General features: G+C 41.8%; 1 protein-coding gene across 1 annotated transcript; it reads left to right on the top strand.

Moving 5' to 3' along the window:
- Window positions 1–462: 462 nt before the first annotated feature.
- On the top strand, window positions 463–21,263 carry LOC145455054 (tripeptidyl-peptidase 2-like). The gene is made up of 30 exons (XM_080333009.1): window positions 463–776; window positions 1,384–1,515; window positions 2,260–2,355; window positions 3,555–3,671; window positions 3,740–3,864; window positions 4,097–4,260; window positions 5,121–5,275; window positions 5,344–5,420; window positions 5,483–5,610; window positions 5,988–6,087; window positions 6,710–6,858; window positions 6,924–7,039; window positions 7,881–7,971; window positions 8,028–8,111; window positions 8,936–9,051; window positions 9,768–9,886; window positions 9,939–10,042; window positions 11,008–11,162; window positions 11,662–11,781; window positions 12,316–12,510; window positions 13,323–13,460; window positions 14,365–14,609; window positions 16,377–16,455; window positions 16,944–17,086; window positions 17,326–17,422; window positions 18,290–18,420; window positions 18,981–19,267; window positions 19,910–20,037; window positions 20,105–20,224; window positions 21,043–21,263. Exons 1-30 carry the CDS (start codon window positions 618–620, stop codon window positions 21,130–21,132), a joined length of 3,960 nt encoding a protein of 1,319 aa, XP_080189135.1. The 5' UTR covers window positions 463–617; the 3' UTR covers window positions 21,133–21,263.
- Window positions 21,264–21,881: the final 618 nt, after the last annotated feature.

Genomic DNA, 21,881 nt, shown 5'->3' with positions numbered 1-21,881 from the left:
TTGTAGCCTATTCAGTATTCATCCTTCCCTATGGGTATTTGTATATTTTTTCGTAAAGACGCGACAGGTCACCATCCATTCATAACGCGTAGAATACACTACCAATCGCTCTCCTTTTCCCTCTATCGCTTGTTCTTACGGTGCAAAAAAGCCCTGAGAAAGACCCGGAGAACGAGTGAAGGACAGCAAATGAATCAAACGAAAAAGACATCTGCCAACTAAACAAAAGAGATCAAGATCAAGCTCCAAAAATGTAACATCGGGCACTAGGCCGACAAGGATGCCAGATTGAGAGACCGTGACTGGCCGTTTAAGCATCCTCCTAGCTGTTTATTTCATCACATTGTGTCTTACGCATCGTATTGTACATTGTACGTATGTTTAGCGGAAGACAATTTATGATCTGACGATTATTTCAGTATCACTATATTTACATTAATTACTCATGCGAAACGGAAACGCAGCTCCTTGGTTACTTTTGACAAACCGGCTTGGGGAAGGAGATAGGAGATATTGTACAGAGCGCCCATCTCAGTTAGGACAATTAACCGTACTGTTTCTTGAAGATTGAACTGAACGCGACTGTACACAAACACGTTTGAATCTCGTCGAAGATTATGGCAGATTCAGAGCTGGACTTTCCAGTACATGGACTCGTCCCGAAGAGAGAGACAGGAGCACTCGGTTTTTTGAATAAACATCCATTTTATGATGGTCGAGGGGTGACTATCGCTATCCTGGACTCAGGCGTCGACCCAGGGGCACCTGGCCTTCAAGTATGTGTTTATGTCAAACGATCATTAATTTCTTTCTCTCTGCTAGTTTATGACAATATTTTATTTGAATAAGAATAACCATTTACTCCGGTTCCGGTTGAAACGAAGATCGTCATGATTATATCGCCGGTACAGTCAATACCAATTAAGCACTGTTCTTTGTTTTGTTAAATATTGCATATTTATATGCGTTCTATTTATTTTGGCGTCATCGGTCGAAGGAATAAATCTCTCTCTCTCATTACAACCTAAGCGTTTACTGTTCTGCGAATTGAGTGATTTTGCAGCCCTAATTTTGCACAGACTAAAGTTGGTATGGTCGCACTGTAAATACCCAATTGTGATATTACCCCCATAAACGAGTTGACTCCAAAACGCTAGGAACAGATTAATTTGTGCTCCCGAAGGAAAAATTACATTCAATCATTGCATCCTTAATCCTGCAGCCAGATTGAATATCGCTGATATTGATATCCCTAGTACAGACTGCATCATTTGCTAAATTTATGGTCTGGTAGCAAGATCGTGGATTGGTTTTCAAATCAAAGTCAATATACAATAAAATATCATCAATTGCCTGTTAATACTAATTACCACCATATTACAGGAAACTACCACGGGCCAACCTAAGATCGTTGACATCATCGACACGACTGGGAGTGGAGATGTCGACACCAGCCGTGTTGTGACATTGGACTCGAATGGTTGCATAAATGGCCTGTCCGGGAGAAAGTTGAAGGTCCGTATCTGTTAGAGATAGTGGTAGCGAGAGGTTATTAAAGTAGTCAGGCATTACTACTCAAGTAGAAGTAGAAATGATACAGTAAATCTCTATTGAAAGTAGTGATATCCGAGGTATGCCAAAATTGCTACAAGGACAAGTAGAAAGTGAGAGTGCTCAAGTTGTTTTAAAAAGTAAATGTGGTCTTGGGTCCGTATGCTTTTAGTACCTAGTCAATCAGTGACGGTGGCTTTGTTCGAAATTGTAAGAAGCGTATTTGGGGCTAACACAAAATGGCGAATGATACTGTAAGTAGGCCTAAGTTCATTTTTGACAATATGCTCAGTTACCCAGATGCGGGGGTTATTTCGGTCAGTTGTCACGACAATTTCACCCGTGAAAGTGAAGCAAAACTACTTTACGCTTTACATAATCCAAAGTAGGCTATTAAAAAGTAAGTTATATTTCTTAAAAAACACGAGTGGAAGTGAGAGTAGTCTAAACTGATATCCGATCCAGCATATAGTCCAATCCAGCAAAGCCTACATGGGTGCTGGGAATGAGTAGAGGTACTTCGTCACTCACCAGAGATCACCTCTTCTAATGACAATAAGAATCGATACCTCATTAACATGCTTCTTGAACCAGTACGGTTCCGAAGATGGCACATGGGCATTCCTATTGCATCAACTCTCGAAACCTTAAATTAACTCTTAATTCGTTCCATGCGCACCAAGTACCATTTTTATGTAATTCTTTCAGGTTCCATCATTGTGGAAAAACCCAAGCGGTAATTTTCATGTCGGATTGAAGAACATGTCGACCGTGTTCCCGGCGGCGTTGCGCGATCGTATATCGGTACGTTATTTTCGAGTCTGCCCTCGAGAGCCTAGTTGGTATGCGTGGTTTTGATTGATCTGGGATTGGAAAGGAATGGAGCAGTGATCAAATATTGATTGCCGCATCCATGTCCTACTACTAGTACTAGTAGTACTACTAGTAATTACTAGGAACTAATTGCTATATAGTAGGCTATGCGGCCAACCTGACGAGACTTGTGCAACTAAATAATTCCAGTTGACTAATTTAAGTAGTTAGAGCAAAATGCAAGTAATCTGATTCTAATCTAAATTGTGAAATGTTTTTTCAAAATTGTCAAAAATGTCAAAATTGTTGGCAAAGTCAAAAAATTTTTTTGCAACCTACATTTCGTTTGTATCGTAGATGTCTGGACTGTGGGTGAAATTATTGATATTTTACAGCTTGTAGCACAATTTATCGGCCTACCGTTGTAGACGGCCCATTGTCTGCTCATTGTGAATCATAAACGGCCAAAAGAAACAAATAGATTGGCATGGTGTTATGTTCAACGTTCCGCAATATCCCAACTGAAGCAAGTCTGCGTGGGCAATGGACATTGGTTTTTATATCAGCGAGCGCATGATGAAAAATTGTAATGTAGACAAAACTGTCAGAATGAATCATCACGGTGTGTCACCAACCCTGTACAGTACACACAACTTCACTGTTGTCAGCTAACAACTGCTAATGTTGAACGTTCTTTCTCCATTCTTGGCAAGCTACTTTGTAAGGACAGACACTTTCTGCCCGAGAATGTGGGAAAGTTTCTTTTGTTGTACTACAACAAATTTTAGTTAGTTCTCCAATAATGCGTGATGTAACTACTGGAATTCTTCGTAGGCCCAGATTTAGTTAAAATGAAGTTTTTTCATGTGACAATTTGTCAGTTTTAAGTCAAAAAAGTTTGCTTTTTTAGGTCAAAATCTTTCGTCTTTGAGGTAAAAAAAAATCGCTCAATTATGATTATAGACTCTGATTTGATATGAACTGTATATTTCATTCCATTTCTAAGTCTTTGCAAATTTAGCAATCCTAATTCTACGCTAACTTTGGAGGTCAGCTATAATTTTATTCTAATCTAATTACGAAAAACTGAAACTTTTCTAGTATTCCAACTCCCAACCTGTCACTCGCAAGTTCACAATTGAAGACTGCATCACTGTTTTGGCAATGAACTCGCGCTAATTCTTTCACAGAAAGAGATCAAAGAGTCGTCGTGGGATTCCCAACACAAAATATTGACCGCTCTCGCCGTGGGTCAGTCTGAAGGATTTCAAAACTCCTTGTCTTCCGACGCGTCTACGTTAAGCCAGGTGCGAATTTTTCGAGTTAACTTTTTCGTGAAGCCATCGTCGAACCTCTCTCTTTGAACTCTGCTCAGTCCGAACGATTGGAGAGAGACGATTACGTCGCCAAGGTCGAAATGCTGAATAAGTTTGACAAAAACTGGGCGGATTCCGGGCCTACGGTGGATTGCGTTGTTTTCAATGACGGAGATACTTGGAGGCAAGTAACATGCTTTGGTGGAATAGTCTCATATTCTCATTTCTATTGTGACAAAAATATATACTTGAGTTCCCCTCGAAAATGAATCGATTAGGCCTCATTCCTAGTAGGTTTGTGGCAAGTTCTGTCTTTTGAATAAAACTTCTGAGTCATTGTTATGGTGGTAGAGGTTGAAATCGTTTCTTGTTGATACCGTGAGATCGCTTCTCGAAGATATTGCTATATCTCGCAGGGCGTGCGTCGACACGAGTCTGAGCGGAAACCTGGCGGAATGCACTCTGCTGGAAAGCTTCAGAGACGGGCATCGGTTTGCTTCGTTCAGCCAGAGCACGATGTACAACTATTCCGTTAATATATACGAAAACGGAACCGTCCTCAGCATTGTCGGAAACGCGGGTGAGCTTGTTCGGATGTTTGTCCAGCGAGTAGAGGGTCGAGTCTGAGTCATATTGTTGTGACTCGAGTCCAAGTCATTGTGTTCACTGTTCAGTTTTGAGTCCAATCCGGTTCAACCCACTTTTCCAACTCTGCTCGAGTGATATAGAATAGTTCTCGTTCATAATATCGTAACTTTCCTCAGTCCTAACAGTTTCTGACTGATAGACAAAATACCAATGATGAGGTGACTTTACTATTCTTCGAAGTTCCAATGAAATGTCTGTCTTGGCCGACCTAGTCTTGAGTCGTATGACTTAGTTCGAGTCTTGCAGAATGACTCGAGTACAAGTCGATTCAATGCACAGATTTACACTAGTCAAGTAATTTTACGTATTTGTAAAAATAACTCAAGTCAAGTCGAGTCACCACAAAATCGTGACTCAAGTAAGACTCGATTCATTACAACCCTGCTCCAGCGGTTATGAATTCTGACTACTTCCACTTTTACTTGACAGTTTCTAAGGCATAACTAATTCTACTGCAGAGTTTTGATTTTTTTGTGAAACCATGCTTATAATACGACACTTACTTTTTTACTTAAAAATTGCTACTTCTAGTATTGGAGTAGAAATTTACAGTGTGACTTCTACGTCTACTTGGGTACAGTATGTAAGATCGTCGCGAGAACGTTTTTGCCCTCATAAATTTTATTTCTGCCGAGTATCAGTCGAATTGGCTTGAAAATCTGTAAATTCACATCCGATGGGAGTTTTGTGGTCGCTCTACCCATAATTACCCATATCCTAAGAATATTGAATATAAACGGGGTCGCTGGGTGTGTCCGATCAACACTGTCGTTTTATATTATTCACCCTTAGGTTCTCATGGTACGCATGTAGCCGCGATCGCTGCCGGGCATTTTCCCGACGAACCGGAACGAAACGGAGTCGCCCCGGGCGCTCAGATTCTCGCGATAAAAATTGGCGATTCCAGGCTGGCGACTATGGAAACGGGCACCGGCTTAATACGAGCTGTAAGTAATTAATTCCTGAAACGACCTGGTGATTTTATGTAATGTCTGAAACGTGTTGCTGTCGGCAGATGTCTGAAATCATCAAGCGCAAATGCGACCTGGCCAATTTGAGCTACGGCGAAGCCAGTCACTGGCCAAATTCGGGGTAAGTGCCGTTGATCTCGAGCGTCAGCAACGTTGGATATGTGGAATGTATCGCTTGTTCAGAAAGATATGTGCCTCTATTGATGAAGCCGTCAACAAGCACGGACTGATCTTTGTCAGCAGCGCTGGAAATAACGGCCCTTGTATATCGACGGTCGGGTCTCCCGGAGGCACCACCGAAAGCATCATAGGTAGGATTCGTAGGGATGTCGCGTTATGTCTCCAACTGCATGGTAAGAATTTGCTCACGTCGTCAACCAGCATGCAGTTTTTTATCGTATTGGGTAAATCGAGGCGTGATATTTCTATTTCGATTTCAGATAGTTCTAATATGTCTTGGATAGCGCTGCTTTGAGTTATAACGGAGTTGAAATTTATGGCATTACTTTTATTTGAGCACGAGCACCAACCATTTTGACGACCTAGGAACAGATCATTGCTGCAGTGTAGCGTACACGAACGACGTGAAGAAACCTGTATTTGTCGTTGATTTTGTCGAGTTATTTTCATTTCGAGAACCTCTTCTAGCTGCAGGCTGCTTGCTAATATACAATTGTGACGCACGCAGGTGTTGGCGCATGGGTGTCGCCGGACATGATGGATGCCGAATATTCCATGATAGAACGTCTGCCTGCCAATCAGTACACTTGGTCTTCGAGGGGTCCATGGTAGGTGATTTAATAGTCGGACAGTACTTGGAAGGGATCCAGATAATTGGATGTGGTGGTGAATTGTTATATGTTACCATGACAACTATACCGCGTACCTTTTTCAACTGAATACCTGCTTTAGGGTATATTTCATCCCACTTATCAGAACTTCGGAATTTTAATCCATTTGATAGAAAAGCGTTACCAAACCTTTTTCAAAACATTATCTGGCTCACCTTTTTCAAAACATTATCTGGCTCACAGAACCCTAAACTTTTCAGATTGACCCTGCTAATTTCTCACCAGATGACAACGCAATTACAAAGATTAAGATCTGTAATGTATCATTAAACAGAAGTTGCCCAAAAATACCTTATTTTAGGATGATTGGGATCTCGTTTTTGAGCCCCTTTTTCGCTTACTACCCCTAGTTGGGGTTTTTGGGCAGTTGGATTGTGGCAGTTAATGTCCCGTATATATGAGTTCCTACAAAATCTTGCTTATATTCACGTTAATTCAATGAATGTTGTTACTTATTCTGTCAATTTCCAGTAACCTCACAGATCCCAAAGCAGTGGATCCCTAGTTGACCGCTGTGCAAGAAAGTCGTATTTGACTTGATAAGTATTTCTGATTTTAGCGTCGACGGTGCCTTGGGTGTAAGCATATCAGCCCCGGGTGGTGCCATCACAGCCGTGCCAAACTGGACGCTACACGGACTGCAACACATGAACGGAACTTCGATGTCTTCCCCGAACGCATGCGGCAATATTGCACTTATTTTATCTGGTGAGCGTCTGTTGCGGTGCTGCCTTTTCATTTTATTCACGTCGTGCCTCGGGTTTTGTGTGAAGGTTTGAAAGGGGAAGATGTCACGTATTCTCCGTTCAGTGTAAAGCGCGCTTTGGAAAATACCGCCGTTAACCAGGACAACATTGAAGTATTCGCGCAAGGTTATGGTCTCATTCAGGTTTGTCAATTTTGTTCAATCAAGCGGCTTGAAATCGCTGCCCGACTGTGACTGGTAAAAATTGGAAGCTTTTTACCGATAAGTATTGACAATTATGAGTGGTTCTGTGAAATTTAGATGGAAATATTGATACCTGTAGGCTGATGCTAAAATTGTCAAGTTCCTTTCGGTTGTAAGTTGCTTGAAAATGCCTCTTGTGGTAATATTTTTGCTAGAATTCCAGTTTCATCATGACATTGAACCTTATCATGACTCACTCCCTCATCTATGTGTGAACATTTTGGTTACTATTTGCTTCATATGAACCACAATTTACCGCCAAACTATTATATTTAAGCAGGGGTTCTTTACCTTTTTGCTAGCGCCGGCCCCTAAATCTTTTCTGGACCCATAAACGTGAAATTTGGGAAGTGCCAGATTACCTGTTGGAGTTTACTAGGTCTGTGTCGCTATTGTGACAGGTGTTGAGTACTGAAAGTAAGACAAAATAAGAGCCTGTGTCAAAAGCAAGGACAGATCTTATAAAGGACAATGTAGTTTTATAGTTGTAGTTTCAACTCTCATGGACCCCTTAAAACTGGTCCGCAGACTCAAAAGGGGTCCATGAACCCCTGGTTACGAACCCTTGTGTTGAAGGATGCGAGTTTATTAAAAACACACTTTGCCAACTTTCGGAAGTAAACGGTCTGTAAGTGACGTAGTTTTAAAAGAAGTACACAAGAAGCTAGGCAGCTCTGAAAGGAGCATGGGAATGCGTCTGTGCAAGATGCATTTGCAAAAAAAGTGATACAGAATCTGTCTCCCGTTCGATCTATCCAACTTGCCGTCTATACCTTTTCAGGCCGATGCTGCGTTTCGATATCTGACGGACCACAGGAACGCAATCGATAAAAAAGTTAATTTTTCGGTCTCGAGCGCGTCAGGCAAAAGAGGTGAAAATCGTAGTAAACGTTTACCTTCCAAATATCAGCAACGACCGTTTCTTTAGGCATATACATCAGAGAAGCGAACGCCGCGAGCCATGTTCATTCCTTTTATGTCACTGTGGAGCCAAAATTCGACCAAACTTCAGGTTGGGACATATCAACTTTGCAGTGCACTCAAACCAGTTTGCTTCTATTCCATAATCAGTTTTAATACTTAATTACATTCGGCACTTTTCGCGTTTATTCAACACATAGAGGCAAGATTATCACCCCAGTCGTAGGGCGCTGAAGCATGGGCCTGTGTTCATGTGTGTATAGTAGGGGTCTTCAAAAATGTATTTTTAGCTCACATCGTACTGGCTACTTGATAAAATTGTTAGGTTACCTAATTTAAGCCCGCACACCAAATTTGGCTCAATTCCGACCTGTAGCAGCATTGCTACAGGAGAAGAAAGTTTCTATTTAATATGTAAAAATGAATAACAAAAAATTTGAAAATTTTCTGCTGACCCCATGAAAGTGTTAGGTTGTCTATAGAAACAATGGTCACCAAATTTGGTTCAATTGCGACCAGTAGAAGCGGAGTTATTGGCGTCGAAGAATTTGGATTTGAATAAAATAGTATTTACGGTAGGCACCACTATAATAAATAATTAAAGGATTTGAAGCCGAGATCTCAATATTCCATCTTATGTTATCGTGTCACTGGCTGTGTCAATAATTTTTGCTATGTAGCGGGATATGTTAGCTGAAAGGACACCGGCCATTGTCACCTGGTATTGAATCACGCCACTTGGTCGAAAATGGGTGCTGTTAATTGGCTCATACCTCTATTCAAATTAGTTCTTTTTCATCTAGGCTGGAGGATGAGTGAGGTTCACGCTCTCTTGCGACAAAACTATGAAAGCTCGTGATGCCTTAATTCCTATCCTAGTAATGTTGATCGCCAATTCGCAATGCATTGTTTCAGATGCGCAGGAGAAAATCAACTACTGCTGTCACATGAAGATCTGCAGCACCCAGCCTTGGGTGTACGCCCCGTCTAATTTCGAATGCGTCAACATGGCGAGGAACTTTTCGGCAAAGGTAGAATCGCGTTTTTTTTTTCTTCATGGAAATGCAGATGGGCTTAAACCTCTGTTTGCTTTACGATCCGAACATACTAAATGTGGCCAAAAGCTTTTACGGCCGGCTGAAACCTGCAGACTTGAAATTAGTGCGAGAAGTCCGGCCAATTTGAGGCACGCAATCGCTGTCGCCAATGCCTCGTGACCTAGTTTAGTATCCGTTGGAATTGAATTTTTGTACACTTGCACGTACACTGCATTTCCAATCTTGAATTACTGCATCAAGGTGTACAACTAGGGGTCTTCAAAAATGACGTTTTTTCTCAAACCGTACTGGCTACTTGATAAAATTGTTAGGTTACCTAACTTGAGCCTACACACTAAATTTGGTTCAATTCCGACCAGTAGCTGCATTGCTACAGGAGAAGAAAGTTTATATATATTATATAGAAATAAATAACACCAAGAAAGTGTTGAGTTGTCTTAGAAACGATGTACACCAAATTTGATTCAATTCCAACCAGTGGAAGCGGAGTTATTGCCGTCAAAAAATTTGGATTTGAATAAAATAGTAGTATATAATTGAAGAATTGGTCACCGTAAATACTATTTTATTCATAATCCAAATTTTTCTTGGCCGTTGCCCACGTGTAATGCTTTCTCAAAAGGATACGTTTTCAGAATACTTCCTCTCTTACTTGAACGATTTTGAAGCAAAAGTACTTGCATTCTCAGGTTGACCCAAGGGGACTGCCTACTGGGATACACTACGCCGAAATTCAAGGTTTCGACGCAAAATCTCCGCAACGCGGACCCCTGTTTCGATTTCCCGTCACCGTGATTGTCCCAGAGAAGTAATCTTTGTCTTTTGGGTCGAAGTGCGTTTTTGCATCCCCCTTTTTGCAGGGTTGACGAAGAGACGCACGTTGTGAAACTGGATCGTCAAGATTTCAAATCCGGCTTGGTGTCGAGGAAGTTTGTTAACGTTCCGGACAGCGCTACCTGGGCTGGTAAGAGCATGAAAGCAAGTCTGAATGGGTTGGCTCCTGTGGCTTTTCTGGATACGTGTATTTATGAAAACGACATTTCTGTCGAGTATTGACGGAGACACCGCTCAGTCACAAAGCAGTATGAAATAGTCATGGTCAAGAATTCCCAATTATTTTTGAGGACGTGGGACTGAAAATATTTTCCTTGTAGCCACGGAAAATATATGGACTTATACTTTCTTTGTCATTATAACTGGTATGACTTCATAATAGGTGGTGCTCGAATACTAGACTCGAATTTCAGGGTTGTAACCAAGTCGCAAGGTTCCGAGTCGTTCTCACTTTATAGATTTGACTCGAGTCATTTTCAATTCACCACCGTGTCAGTGAGTAGAGGTTCGAGTCATGGTGATGTGACTTGAGTCCGAGTTCAAGTCATTATGCTCACCCCCTTCACTGATCGGTATTGAGTATCGCAATTTTCCTCAGTACCGTACTATTAGTTTCTGGCCCTATTTTCCGAGTATCGGGACTAATAGACGACATACCAATAGGGTGGTGACTTTACCATTCTTCAAAGTTGCAATGAAATGTCTGTATTGGCTGTCCTAGTCTCGAGTCGTAGGACTTAGATAGAGTACGGCCCAATGACCCGAGTACAAATCGAGTCCATACGCAAATTGACTTGATAATTGAGTCATTTTTCGCATTTGAACTCGAGTCAAGTCGAGTCGTAAAAAGTCGTGACTCGGGCCGACTCTAGTCGAGTTATGACTCTGGTCTTCACAACCATGTCGAATCAAATCATGCAGGTTGTCAATTTTAATGCGCCTGGTCCTGTCTAGTTGATTTCCTATTCTTACTCACTCCCGTAACCTTTGATTTCCTATTCTTACTCACTCCCGTAACCTTTATCTAATAATGATAACGCGTTTAGGTAACGCATTCGCATCAAATTTTACAGGGATTACTTTCCTTTTCTCTAGAAATAACGATTCGCAGCCATTCTTCGGATCAAAACAGCCGGTTCATTTTCCATTCCGTTCAACTTCTGCCGCAACGCTCGTTCCGAAGCAACGAATTCGAAAAGTTCTTCAGTATTTCCGATTCTTCCTCCGTGCAATTTTCCTTCCCCGTACAGGTGAGGCGTCGGCGGCTCTACGATCACCGTCGGTTACACGATATGTCAAATGATATCGATTATTGAACCAAACATTTTTGGATTGTTTTTATTTATTCAATAATATGCGAGTCAATTATTGAAGGAGAACAGGAGTATGCAAAGGATGTGTCCGAGTCAGATATTATCAACCTTATTTGGGCCATGATATATTAAACAAGAGTTGAAAAATATCAATTTGTGTTTATGGGTGGTTGATTTTTTGTGTTAAGCGCCCGAAATAACGATAAATGGATAAAAACATTTGACATTGAAGCTCGGTGATCTCTTAATATATATGAGTAGGTCTTTGAACTTGATTGTGTCGAGATATCGTGCAACTTATAAGTTTCAACCCTTTTTAAGCCTTGCCTTATTGAAGCCGCTGCCGTGGAATGCGTGATGTAATGACGATGGATCCGTTTCCTTGTCAACCATGATTTATTTTACCATTTTATTACTCAGTTTTACGTTTTCATAGCCCGGCGTCACCACCGAAATTTGTCTGGCGAGATGGTGGGCCAGCATCGGGAAAGCCAACGTGTCCTACGAGCTCCAGTTCCATGGGGTCATGCTCACCCCGGGATCAAATTTAGCTATGGTGAGAAATTGTGATTCGCCCCTTTTTACTTTGCGTCGCGTACCCGTAGAAGGAGTCCTTGCTATATAATTTTCTACACGACACATCTTTAGAACATTTGTGAACGAAAATTAGACTTTCGATTGTATTTTTAACTGTAAAAGCCTTGAAAACTTGATGGGTCCTTGTCGCAGCATACGAACTTGTAGTGCTAAGCTTCGCACGATGGTGGAAATGAAATCACTGAAGTTGTGATCAGCTCACAGCATTGTGACAAAGTGCAATGAAACAAGAATAGTCGATAAAATCCAAAATTACATTTAACATGGTGTAGGACAGCCTTCATATTCTATGTGGTCTCATCGAAGTGAGATATTTGAACTTGACACATCTTTGGATATTTGTGACGCGGCATCATCGTTTACATATTTTGCACCCTATTTCTGATTTGAGATTTATAACTATGTCCGAATCCAGCTTAAAGTAGGTAGAAATCTTTGGATCTGGTTTCATCAAATTTCAAGCTTCGCGTTTTCACGCTGTCCCGTTTTGCAGCACGCGTGCGACGGCATTCACCGCGTCGAGGTGAAAAGCTTGCGAAGGATCGAAATCCTCCCTACCGTGACTTTGAAGCACGTGCGTCAATGCGTTCGGCCCAGCTCGTCCGCTATCACTCCGCTCGGCAGCCGCGACCTTTACCCGGGCCACCGTCCTTTGTACGCCATGGTCAACACTTATACTTACACAGTCGTGAGTGCGCTTTTTTCGCTTGTCAAATTTCGTGTCTTGTCAACAATACATTTTTTGATGCAACGGAGGCGGTCAGTACTTCCACTTTCTCCGAGTACTTAGTAGCTTTAGACTATTTGTACTACATAATCCAGTTTTGACTACCGCACTTCAGCTTTTGCTCAGTTTTCAAGCCAAAACTACTCAAATTCTCAACTATAAATTTTGTGAGACAGAAGTTAGTAATGGCCATGGGCACGCTTCAAACATGTTTATGCGAGCAATTGTCATAACGACCGAGTGAAATAGCCCGTGGTGTGATTGTAACTTGATATATTTTTGAAAATTGTACGAAGTTGTATTCTTGTCAGGTATTTTGCTTAGTTGCGAATGTATCATACAATTTCAAGGATATCCTCACCCGCAGTAAATTGACTGCTAAGAGTCTCCCGACCCATCACTCAAATCTCTTCGAAACTACTCGTGGACTTCTCAGATTTTCAGCTTCTACTCCCATTCATTACTTTTATTTGTAATTGGGTAGCGCCGTTAATTACTGCTCCATTACAATAGAAGTAGCTAGTTCCAAGTTTTCAAAACTACTTGTGGAAACAGAAACTACTTTCTACTCAAGTACCATCAGTGGCTAATGGTAATCTGTAAATTCATTAGGAATTACAGGTATTCAGCTGTGTGCATTTACGTCCCGGTAATATTCCAAGACACCCGATACTTGATTTTATCATTGAAACGTAGCATCGTGTTGTTTGTCTATGTGGCATCGGTTATATATTTTGTGCTCGATAATAATTCATTGTTGTCCTCATTCCCAGCATAAAGCGACAGAGGTCACCCCGAATTGCCCGTACTTCAGCGACGTGCTGTACGAAAACGAGTACAACAGCCAGTTTTGGACGATGTTCGACTGTAACAAGAGATACATCGGATCCGGGGACGCGTATCCGAATCAGGTGCGTTGTGTTACATCCGCAGAGATGAGCGAATTTGTGATACTTTGCTCCTGTTCGTGTCCATACTTTTGTATCATGACGAGCTCCTAATCCGGTGACTAAAATGACTAAAATTTGTTGAAAACTCGCATGGAAATTGAGTATGATTAGAAATTCTATGTCCAAATCCAAAAATTGATTCTGCTTCACGTTGAAATCGAAGTCCCAATCCTAAAATGACTGACATTTGTTGGGAAATCGAATGGCAATGAAAATGATTAGAAATTCTGTGTTTGAATCCCAAATCTTTAGGACAGAAATAGATCATGTCTAACAATGTTTGATACATAAGAATAGGACATGATCTATTACTGTCTCAAAGAAATAGAATACACTAGGCCCGATTTTGACATAAAACTCCTGACTGGACATCTTCCGTTGAACGCGGTATCTAAACCACCTTGGCGTGTACGACATATTTCCTTCGTAACATCGGCTGACAACTATATAATGTTAGATCTCTGCGTGACTGCAGGAGCGTGAAACCCCTGTGGAAATTTCAATAAATTTCTGCTCCATTACGGTGGCGTTCTGAAGAAAATGGCTGTGGCCATAATTTTTCTTTCGTTCTGCCTTTCAATTTGAGACCACGTCATTTTTAGAGTGCAGTGCCCCTTTTAGCAGTTGAATGACAATCGAAAATTCTGTGCCCACGTCCAGATTCAAAATTAGGTATAAAGTCCAAATCTAAATCACGGCTCGGTAATGACAGAGATTGGGCCTAGTTCAATAGTCAAGTGCGAATTGGATATAATTGGAAATTCTATGCCAGCTCCGAAATCAGTTTCAATATATTCATTATCCAAATCCCACGCTCGTCTACGTCCTGGAAAGAGCCCTGAATTTTGAACCCCTCGCGTTCCAGTACACGTTGAAGCTCGAGAAAGGAACGTACACGTTACGATTTCAAGTGACGCACGAGTCCAAGGAGATGCTGGAAAAAGTGAGGGATGCCGCGTTCCGATTCGACGCCAAGCTGTCGCCCGCCGTCAATCTGGACGTTTACGCTCGGCACAAGCAAGCGCTGATTGGCGGCAGCAAGGCTTCTAGCGCTTTCTTGAACACGGATGAACACAAGGCTTATTACGTTCACCCGTTGCTCGATTCGAAGTGAGTGAGGTGCTTGAATACTGGGATCACGAGTAGGAACGGGCAGGTTTTTTTTTACGGCTTTCGGAAGCTTTCCAGATACTCAGAATTTATGTGGTACGATGTTTAAAGTTGTTTGTAGGAATTTTATGATGTATTTTTGCTGCGACTGTTATCAAATATTGCGCACAATGTAAAGGAGTGATTTAAAAAACATGCTATAAGCTATTTCTAACATGGTTCTATTTTCTTTGATTTGCATAACAAAAAGTTATGTGACGGATTAGCTGTGTCTCAATGCTATGTATAACTCAATGGCTTTCAAGCTAGGAAGCCCAGCACGACCGTGTCCGAACTATATGTAAGTAGATCGTTTGAATTTGAGGTAGTTTGGCATTTCACGGATGCAAATCTACCACTGTGAGGTTATACAACATACCTTTTGAGTATCTCCTACTAGGGATGGTGTGAACCTCTGAAAGGTTCAGGTTCGTGTGAACGCGAACCTTTATGAAAGGATCTGTATGAACGCGAACGTGAACCTCATGACGTCACGTGACGTCATATTGGTAATTCCAACCCTATATTTCAGTAAAGTGATATCCTACAGTAATGTGCACAATACCCAGCAACGACTCGGGCCACATAATTCCACAATGCTCAAGTACATATTGACGTTTTGAACGTCGCTAAATGTATCAACTCGGGCAATCAAAAGATATAATAATCCCATAAAATCAATATGTTCCGTTGCCTTGCCAACAGTTTCGACGCGGACTTGCAAGAGAGAGAGAGAATTCTTTTATTCGTCAACCATGAAATATAGTATAGGCGATGTCCACACACATTCAAAGGGAATATAAGCTTACGCCTTAACTGTCTAGGCCACACCGGCAATGTATTCGACGTCCGGGTATTTCTACGTTGATATTGAGCCGAGTGTAAAACCGGTTTCTATATACTTGTGGCCGATATTACTCCATTAACAAGTTATACAGCAGTAGCAAACACTCCAATCGCACGGATTAGTTTTTTATGATACAGTAAAAGTATGACCCCGCACGCTTGCTACATTTTTTACATCAGACAACGATATCACTGATTGGTTGAATAAGCATCATTCGCTCACTGCATGTAGCGTATTTTGCTCTTGATGTTGTGTGATTGCGGGTCAAGCTCACGGCAAAGAGTCACTAAATATTCACAAACGGAAAGCTGGGTATTTCGAGCAAACTTTTGTAACAGAGCAAGTAAAATTTTTGAGATTGTCAGGGTGCATGCTCGGTTAGAGTTATTTTTTTATGCTACCGTCGCCGTGCATAGAGTGGCCCACAGTTAAAATGTAATACATTTCAACCGAAGATGTTATAATGAAGTGAAAATTGTAATATATGAACAAGGTTCACAGTGCAGAACCTACCAAGGTTCGTTTGTGAACGTGAACCTCTAAATTTCAGAGGTTCACAAACAGAACGCGAACGTGAACCTCACGTTCACACCATCCCTATCTCCTACCCTAATATATGGAAAGAAATTATAAATGCAACTTTTTATTACAGCTTTCATTTTCTTAAGGCCACGACTAACTTTGAAACAATGCGATAAACAAGATCTAGATATGGGCGAAAGAATATGAAAATTTTTTTACAAAAACTTGATTTTCTATCGAGTTGAAAAATGGACAAAAGCCACTGATATGAGTATGAAATTGAGGAGTACTTCGTTCCCGATAGCCTCTGCGTGTCCGTCCGTTATATATGTAGCGTGACGCTGGAATTGTCATCTTAGATTGCCGAAGCACGTGGCCCCTGGACAATGCCTTGCCGGGACGATGACGTTTGCGAAATCCGATCTAGGAAAAAAGGCGGTGAGTAATTTTTGTTGTTGCTGGGACTCTGCTGTCTTCGGCATTGTTTTGTAGCGAGATGTTTGTCACAATGACTTCCAAAATGACACCGTGGGTATTTCCCTGGCAATTATATTGGGACAGAATCATCAATTCCTCGAAAATTGAAGACTTAGTTGACTTTCGAAGTTTTAATTCCGAGGAGGACAGTACGTGAATTTTGTAAGGGCTTCTGCGGGTGGTCATTCGACCGTTTTCATGGCAAAATTATTAAAATCGGCGCGGTGCAGCTGAATTGAAAGACGCGTGAAATATTTAACTATGCGTTCGTTGAAGACATTTGTTGCATTAGCAAAACGATATGTTGCGGACTCGTCACAACTGTAATTTTACTTAAAAGGAAATGAATTTGGGTTGGGACCACCGATGTAGAGAAACTTGAACGCCTAGAACGAAAAAAAGTGGCCACTTTAAAATGGCACGGATTAAATACCAATATTACTTTTCAGGAAAATCTCAAATTCACGTACGTAATCGCGGAGCTGCCGCCGAAACAGGGTGGCAACAAATCCAAGCCCAAGAAGGAGGAGGTGGCTTTAGACATACAGATGAAAGAGGAAGAGAGAGACATGAAGATTTCGTGGATATCAAAGTAAGACACATTTAGTAGCGCAAAGTTTTCCACGGCATGTAGTCGTCGAAGCCTCCGTCGTCCACGGTGTCCAATTTGGTGATACGATTATTGGTTTACAATATTCTCTCCAATTCTCTACTAGTTGCTGACAATTACCCCTGACGAGTGTCAGCCGAAAATATTCGGGTTCATTTCAAAACGAATATACTATTGAATTTAGCAATCGTTTCTATAATGCGACATTACTCGTTTTGCAGACATAAGCAGTTGGATCTGTTTGAAGAGCTCGTGAACCAGTGGCCGGACCACGTCCCGGTGTACGTGGCGAAGCTGACCGCTTTGGATAACATGAAGGTGCGACGTTACGGGAATTATTTCGGACGTGATTTGGTACTACGGTTTGAGACGCACTTTCCCGCTTTTGATTTCGACCCTGCACGACCGAGTCTTCTGACCGGAAGACTTGTGTGAATGTGCCACGACATCTGTGAACTTTCGTTGCGCGAGAATTACAAACCTATTTTGTAATTTGACGATTCACGGATCACCTTGAATGGTCGTACATAGTAAAGGTGGCGTAGAAATAGTTTTACCTAAAAACTGAAGACTTTTACTTTAAAATGGTATTGTAAAACAAAACCACTCAGGTAGTACTGGCAGGCAAAACTTACACGAGTACTCCAAAAGGTTGAAGTTCTTTGTTATTTAGCGCCCTGATGGTCAGTCGGCTACCGGTGAATTCGACACTTGTTAAATTTGGCATTGGAAATGCGATCGATGACAATTATTGTTATGAAATCGGGCCATAAATATTTTATTATTGAATTCGAAAATATTGAACATGAGTGTGAATTGTGGTATACGGCACTTTGCGAATTCCGCCGCTTGGCACTTGTTGATTATTATATATTAATGTATTCAGGTTAGGCTGTAGGGTGAGGTTAGTGTTAGGGGTTGGATAAGTATAAGGGTCACAGGTTTAAATTTTGAAATTACGGTATGGGGAGGTTAGGGTAAGGTTAAAGGTCGTCAACTGCCGAATTCACCAAGTTCCAAATTCACTGGTGACCGATAAGTCAGGTTGTGGTCTCAGTCGAGTTGCTAGACTGCTGCGTAATAAATTCGCAAGTAATGCAATAAATTCTGACTTAATTACAAGTATAGTAGTGATTTCCAAAACGTTTCCAATAAGTGGACTCATCGCAATTCTGTCATGTTCAGACGTCGGAGCGAAGAAACGAAGAAATCATCGCGACCGCCGACGAGATCATTTCGAAAATCGACGTGAAAACGTTATCGGCGAATCTCGGCTTGAAATTCGATCCCAGAACGGACGCCGCCACCATCAAGGCGTGAGTAGATTGCAAACGTGTTTTGGCAGAATGTTTGTTTCCGAGCAGGGACTTGGAATTGTTTTTAAACATGATACACTTTTTTTTCGTTTTTTTTTTTACAAATATATCGCTGCTGTCCTATTCCCCGGTCAAAACGCCCTACATTAGGGTTGTTCATTCAACCATAACTTTTTCTTCAAATTTTTGCGGCTCTTTAATTAGCACACTAAATTTGGCTCAATTCAAAATAGTAGAAGTGAAGCTGTAGGAGTTGAAAATTTTGAATTTATTAAAAAAATATTGAAAAATTTCACTGTCTACCCCATGGCATTGTTTTAAGATCAGATTTTTCTCTCCCTACCTCGCAGAGGTTGTCAGTTACGAAGTACTTACACTTTTTATGAAGTCGAGTAGGCTCACATTTCTCCGTTTTTTTAGCAAGTCTTGGCCTAGAATATGTACCTTTTTGAAATCTGTACGTCTACATGTAATCGAGTTAGAAGGTGCAGTGTTATTTCTACTTCTACTTGTAGTAGCAGGGACTTTTGACTGCTTGACCACCTCTGGTTGTTTTGCAGCGACACAGAAAAACAGAAGAACTGGCTTGTGACGGCGCTGATCAAAAAGGGCTGCGCGCTGTTGGAGAGAATCCTGGACAGGCAGACACGCGGCAAGGACGAGGAAATGCAGGAAGGGCCGGCCATGCGGGATCCGTCTCCGGCCGGTCGGGGAAGTCCTCTTCCTTTGTCCAAAAGTGCCGGGGCAGACGCGGAAGAGACGGTCCGCGGCGGGCTTGAGATTGGGGGCGACGTGTCTAAGCACGTCGTGCCCTACCCGCCTGCTGACACGCAGGTTCAGATCTCGGGTGAGTGGGTTGTTTTCCTTTTACCCACCTTTGAACAGTAGTCGAAGGGCAGAGCAGGGATGTAATGACTCGAGTCACGATTTTTTGGTGACTCGACTTTACTCGAGTCACTTTTCTAAAATATGGAAAATTACTCGGCTCGACTTGGGCAATTTGTGTATTGACTTGACATGTGCTCAGGACCAGGACGGCCAAGACTGGCATTTCGTTGTGACTACGAAGTATTGTAAGCTGCCACGTTATTGGTATTTCGTCGATCAGTACTGGTAGGGTTACCATATTTTAAAATTCGGAAAGGAAGACACTAATAAAAGTTGGTTCACCGTAACTGGAAACAGCTGATTTTGAAAAATCGACTGGAAATCTTGTTGTGTTGACTGAAAAAGAATGGTCAGCATTATGACTCCTAAATGACGCACTCAAACGTCCGCATTAGCTATTTCGCGTCATTTATGGCGATTTTCAGTTGGACCTTTCCATTAGCCTAGCTGTAAAAGCTGTAAAAGAGGATGAATTGCCAAAAAGGAAAACATTTATGAATCCGCGAACACTGTTGCCAATGGAAAATCAGTCACACGCTTAAATGTCGGACAGGCATCTGTGGCTTGTTCCGTATTATTAAACTTTTGTCGTCCATTTCAGGTGATCAAAGCAATACTGTCGCCATACCGGCGCCGCCGCTCGGAGACTTCCAGCTGAACTCCGACGTGAAAAACCTGCAAGGCACTTACCACCAGCTGCAGATGTTCGTCGATATATGGGATCCCAAGGCAGGCTGCCGGCATTTCTTGTTGGCCGATTGAATCGCTCATCGTGTATGTATTTTTTCTCGGTTAGATGCTGGCCTTTATGTTTCAAATGGGAATGGCATTCGATCGTTTCGGTATCGCGCTGAAGGCCCTTTCGAAAATGCAGGAGGAGAAAGAGACGCAGGAAAATGAACAGCTTTGTATTCAGGTACGTTGGGAAATATAGCGAATCAGCAGGGTTGTAACCAAGTCGCAAGGTTCCGAGTCACAAGTCAATCTTGTAGTCTATCTTTTATAGTTTCAATTCACCACCGAGTCCAAGTCATTACGGTCACTGTTCAGTTTTCAGTTCAATCCGGTTCAACGCACATTTTTCAACTCTGCTCCAGTAATATAGAATGGCTCGCATTCAAAATATACCATTCTCATCAGTCTTAACAGTTTCTGGCTCTATTTTCAAAGTATCAGGACTGATAGACCAAATACCAATAATGTGTAAACTTTACTTTTCTTCGAAGTTATAATGAAATGTCTGTTTTGGCCGTCCTAGTCTCGCATCATATGACTTGGTCCGAGTCATGCAAAATGACTCGAGTACTAGTCGAGTCAATACAAAAATTAATTCGAGTCGAGTCATTTTGTTTGAAAAAATCATTCGAGTCAAGCCGAGTCAACAAAAAATCATGACTCGAGTCATTACAACCCTGCGAGTTAGTGTTTTAACGACATTGGAACGGGAAGAAAAAGATTGGGTGATGGAAAATCTAACACGAAAAAGTCTTAGTCGCATAGATACATATTTCAATTTCGAGAATAGCCACCTTCGATTGCGGCTAAATGTATATGACCCCTTGACAAAATCTACTTTTTGAAAGTACTCGAATACTTTCGAACTTTCCTTTTGTACTTGAGTAGAAATTTACGGTGTTACTGCTTCTACTTGAGTAGCAGTGTTGGCTACTTTGATTTCATGTCCCGCGAACTCGTATTGGGCAAACACATGTAGATCGGATGGCATGTTTTCAGGTTTGCAAACGGCTGAACTGGAACCACGTCGCTCGTCACCTGTCCGACTGGATGCCCGCGAAATTCCCGCCGGGATACACCTTGTTCTAACTCTCTTCGTGTATTTTACTCGCATTCGATGCTATGCTTCGACAGTAGTTTCCATATTTTCAATATGCGAATAGTTTGGTTGGTAGGGAATTTCTTTTATGTCATGCAATTAAATACCAAGTGACGAAAGACTCGTGTTTCGTGGGATTTATAGCCGGCGTTGGATGTCGAGTTCAGTACATCTTCAGCGTGCGCTGGCCGCTGGGTGTTACCGGGTTCCAAAATGTGTGGAGAGCTAGTTTGAGGTGTGAAGGCACTAACCGACATCGATGTGGTCAGTGGCTATTGAACATGTTCAAATACAAGTAGATCAGATCAAGTTCTATTTTCCATTCGGCGATAACAGCTTTTAAAATTGCAAGATGTATCTTCGACTAGGGTTACCATACGCCCTCTTTTAGGAGGATTTGTCCTCTGAAAACGCCCAAATGTCCTCCTTTCTGACGCGCTATTTTCGGCGCCAAATGACCGATGGCGCTACAAATTTGAGCGTTTCAAGGTTATCCGTCTGGCTACATTAGCACGGTGATGACAATTTCGGTCGGGAGGGGGTAAAATCATCTGGAGAAAATCTAATGTATAGGCCTATGTAGAAGGTAGGCTAAGAAGTAATTTGTGTGTGACGACAGTTCCAAGTTGACGTGGAAGTAGTTTGAAATCACACCCCGTTAAGTTACGGTTACCATATTTTGGAATCAGGAAAGGACACTTCTGGCAAATCGGAAAAGTTCCTTGGTCGAAACCGAAAT

This window comes from Botryllus schlosseri, chromosome 14 (assembly GCF_051294905.1).
Source record: "Botryllus schlosseri isolate E-star chromosome 14, Bs_hap1, whole genome shotgun sequence".
NCBI lineage: Eukaryota > Metazoa > Chordata > Ascidiacea > Stolidobranchia > Styelidae > Botryllus > Botryllus schlosseri.
Note: the sequence above shows the minus strand (reverse complement) of the source record. Positions and strands in the feature narration are given on the sequence as shown.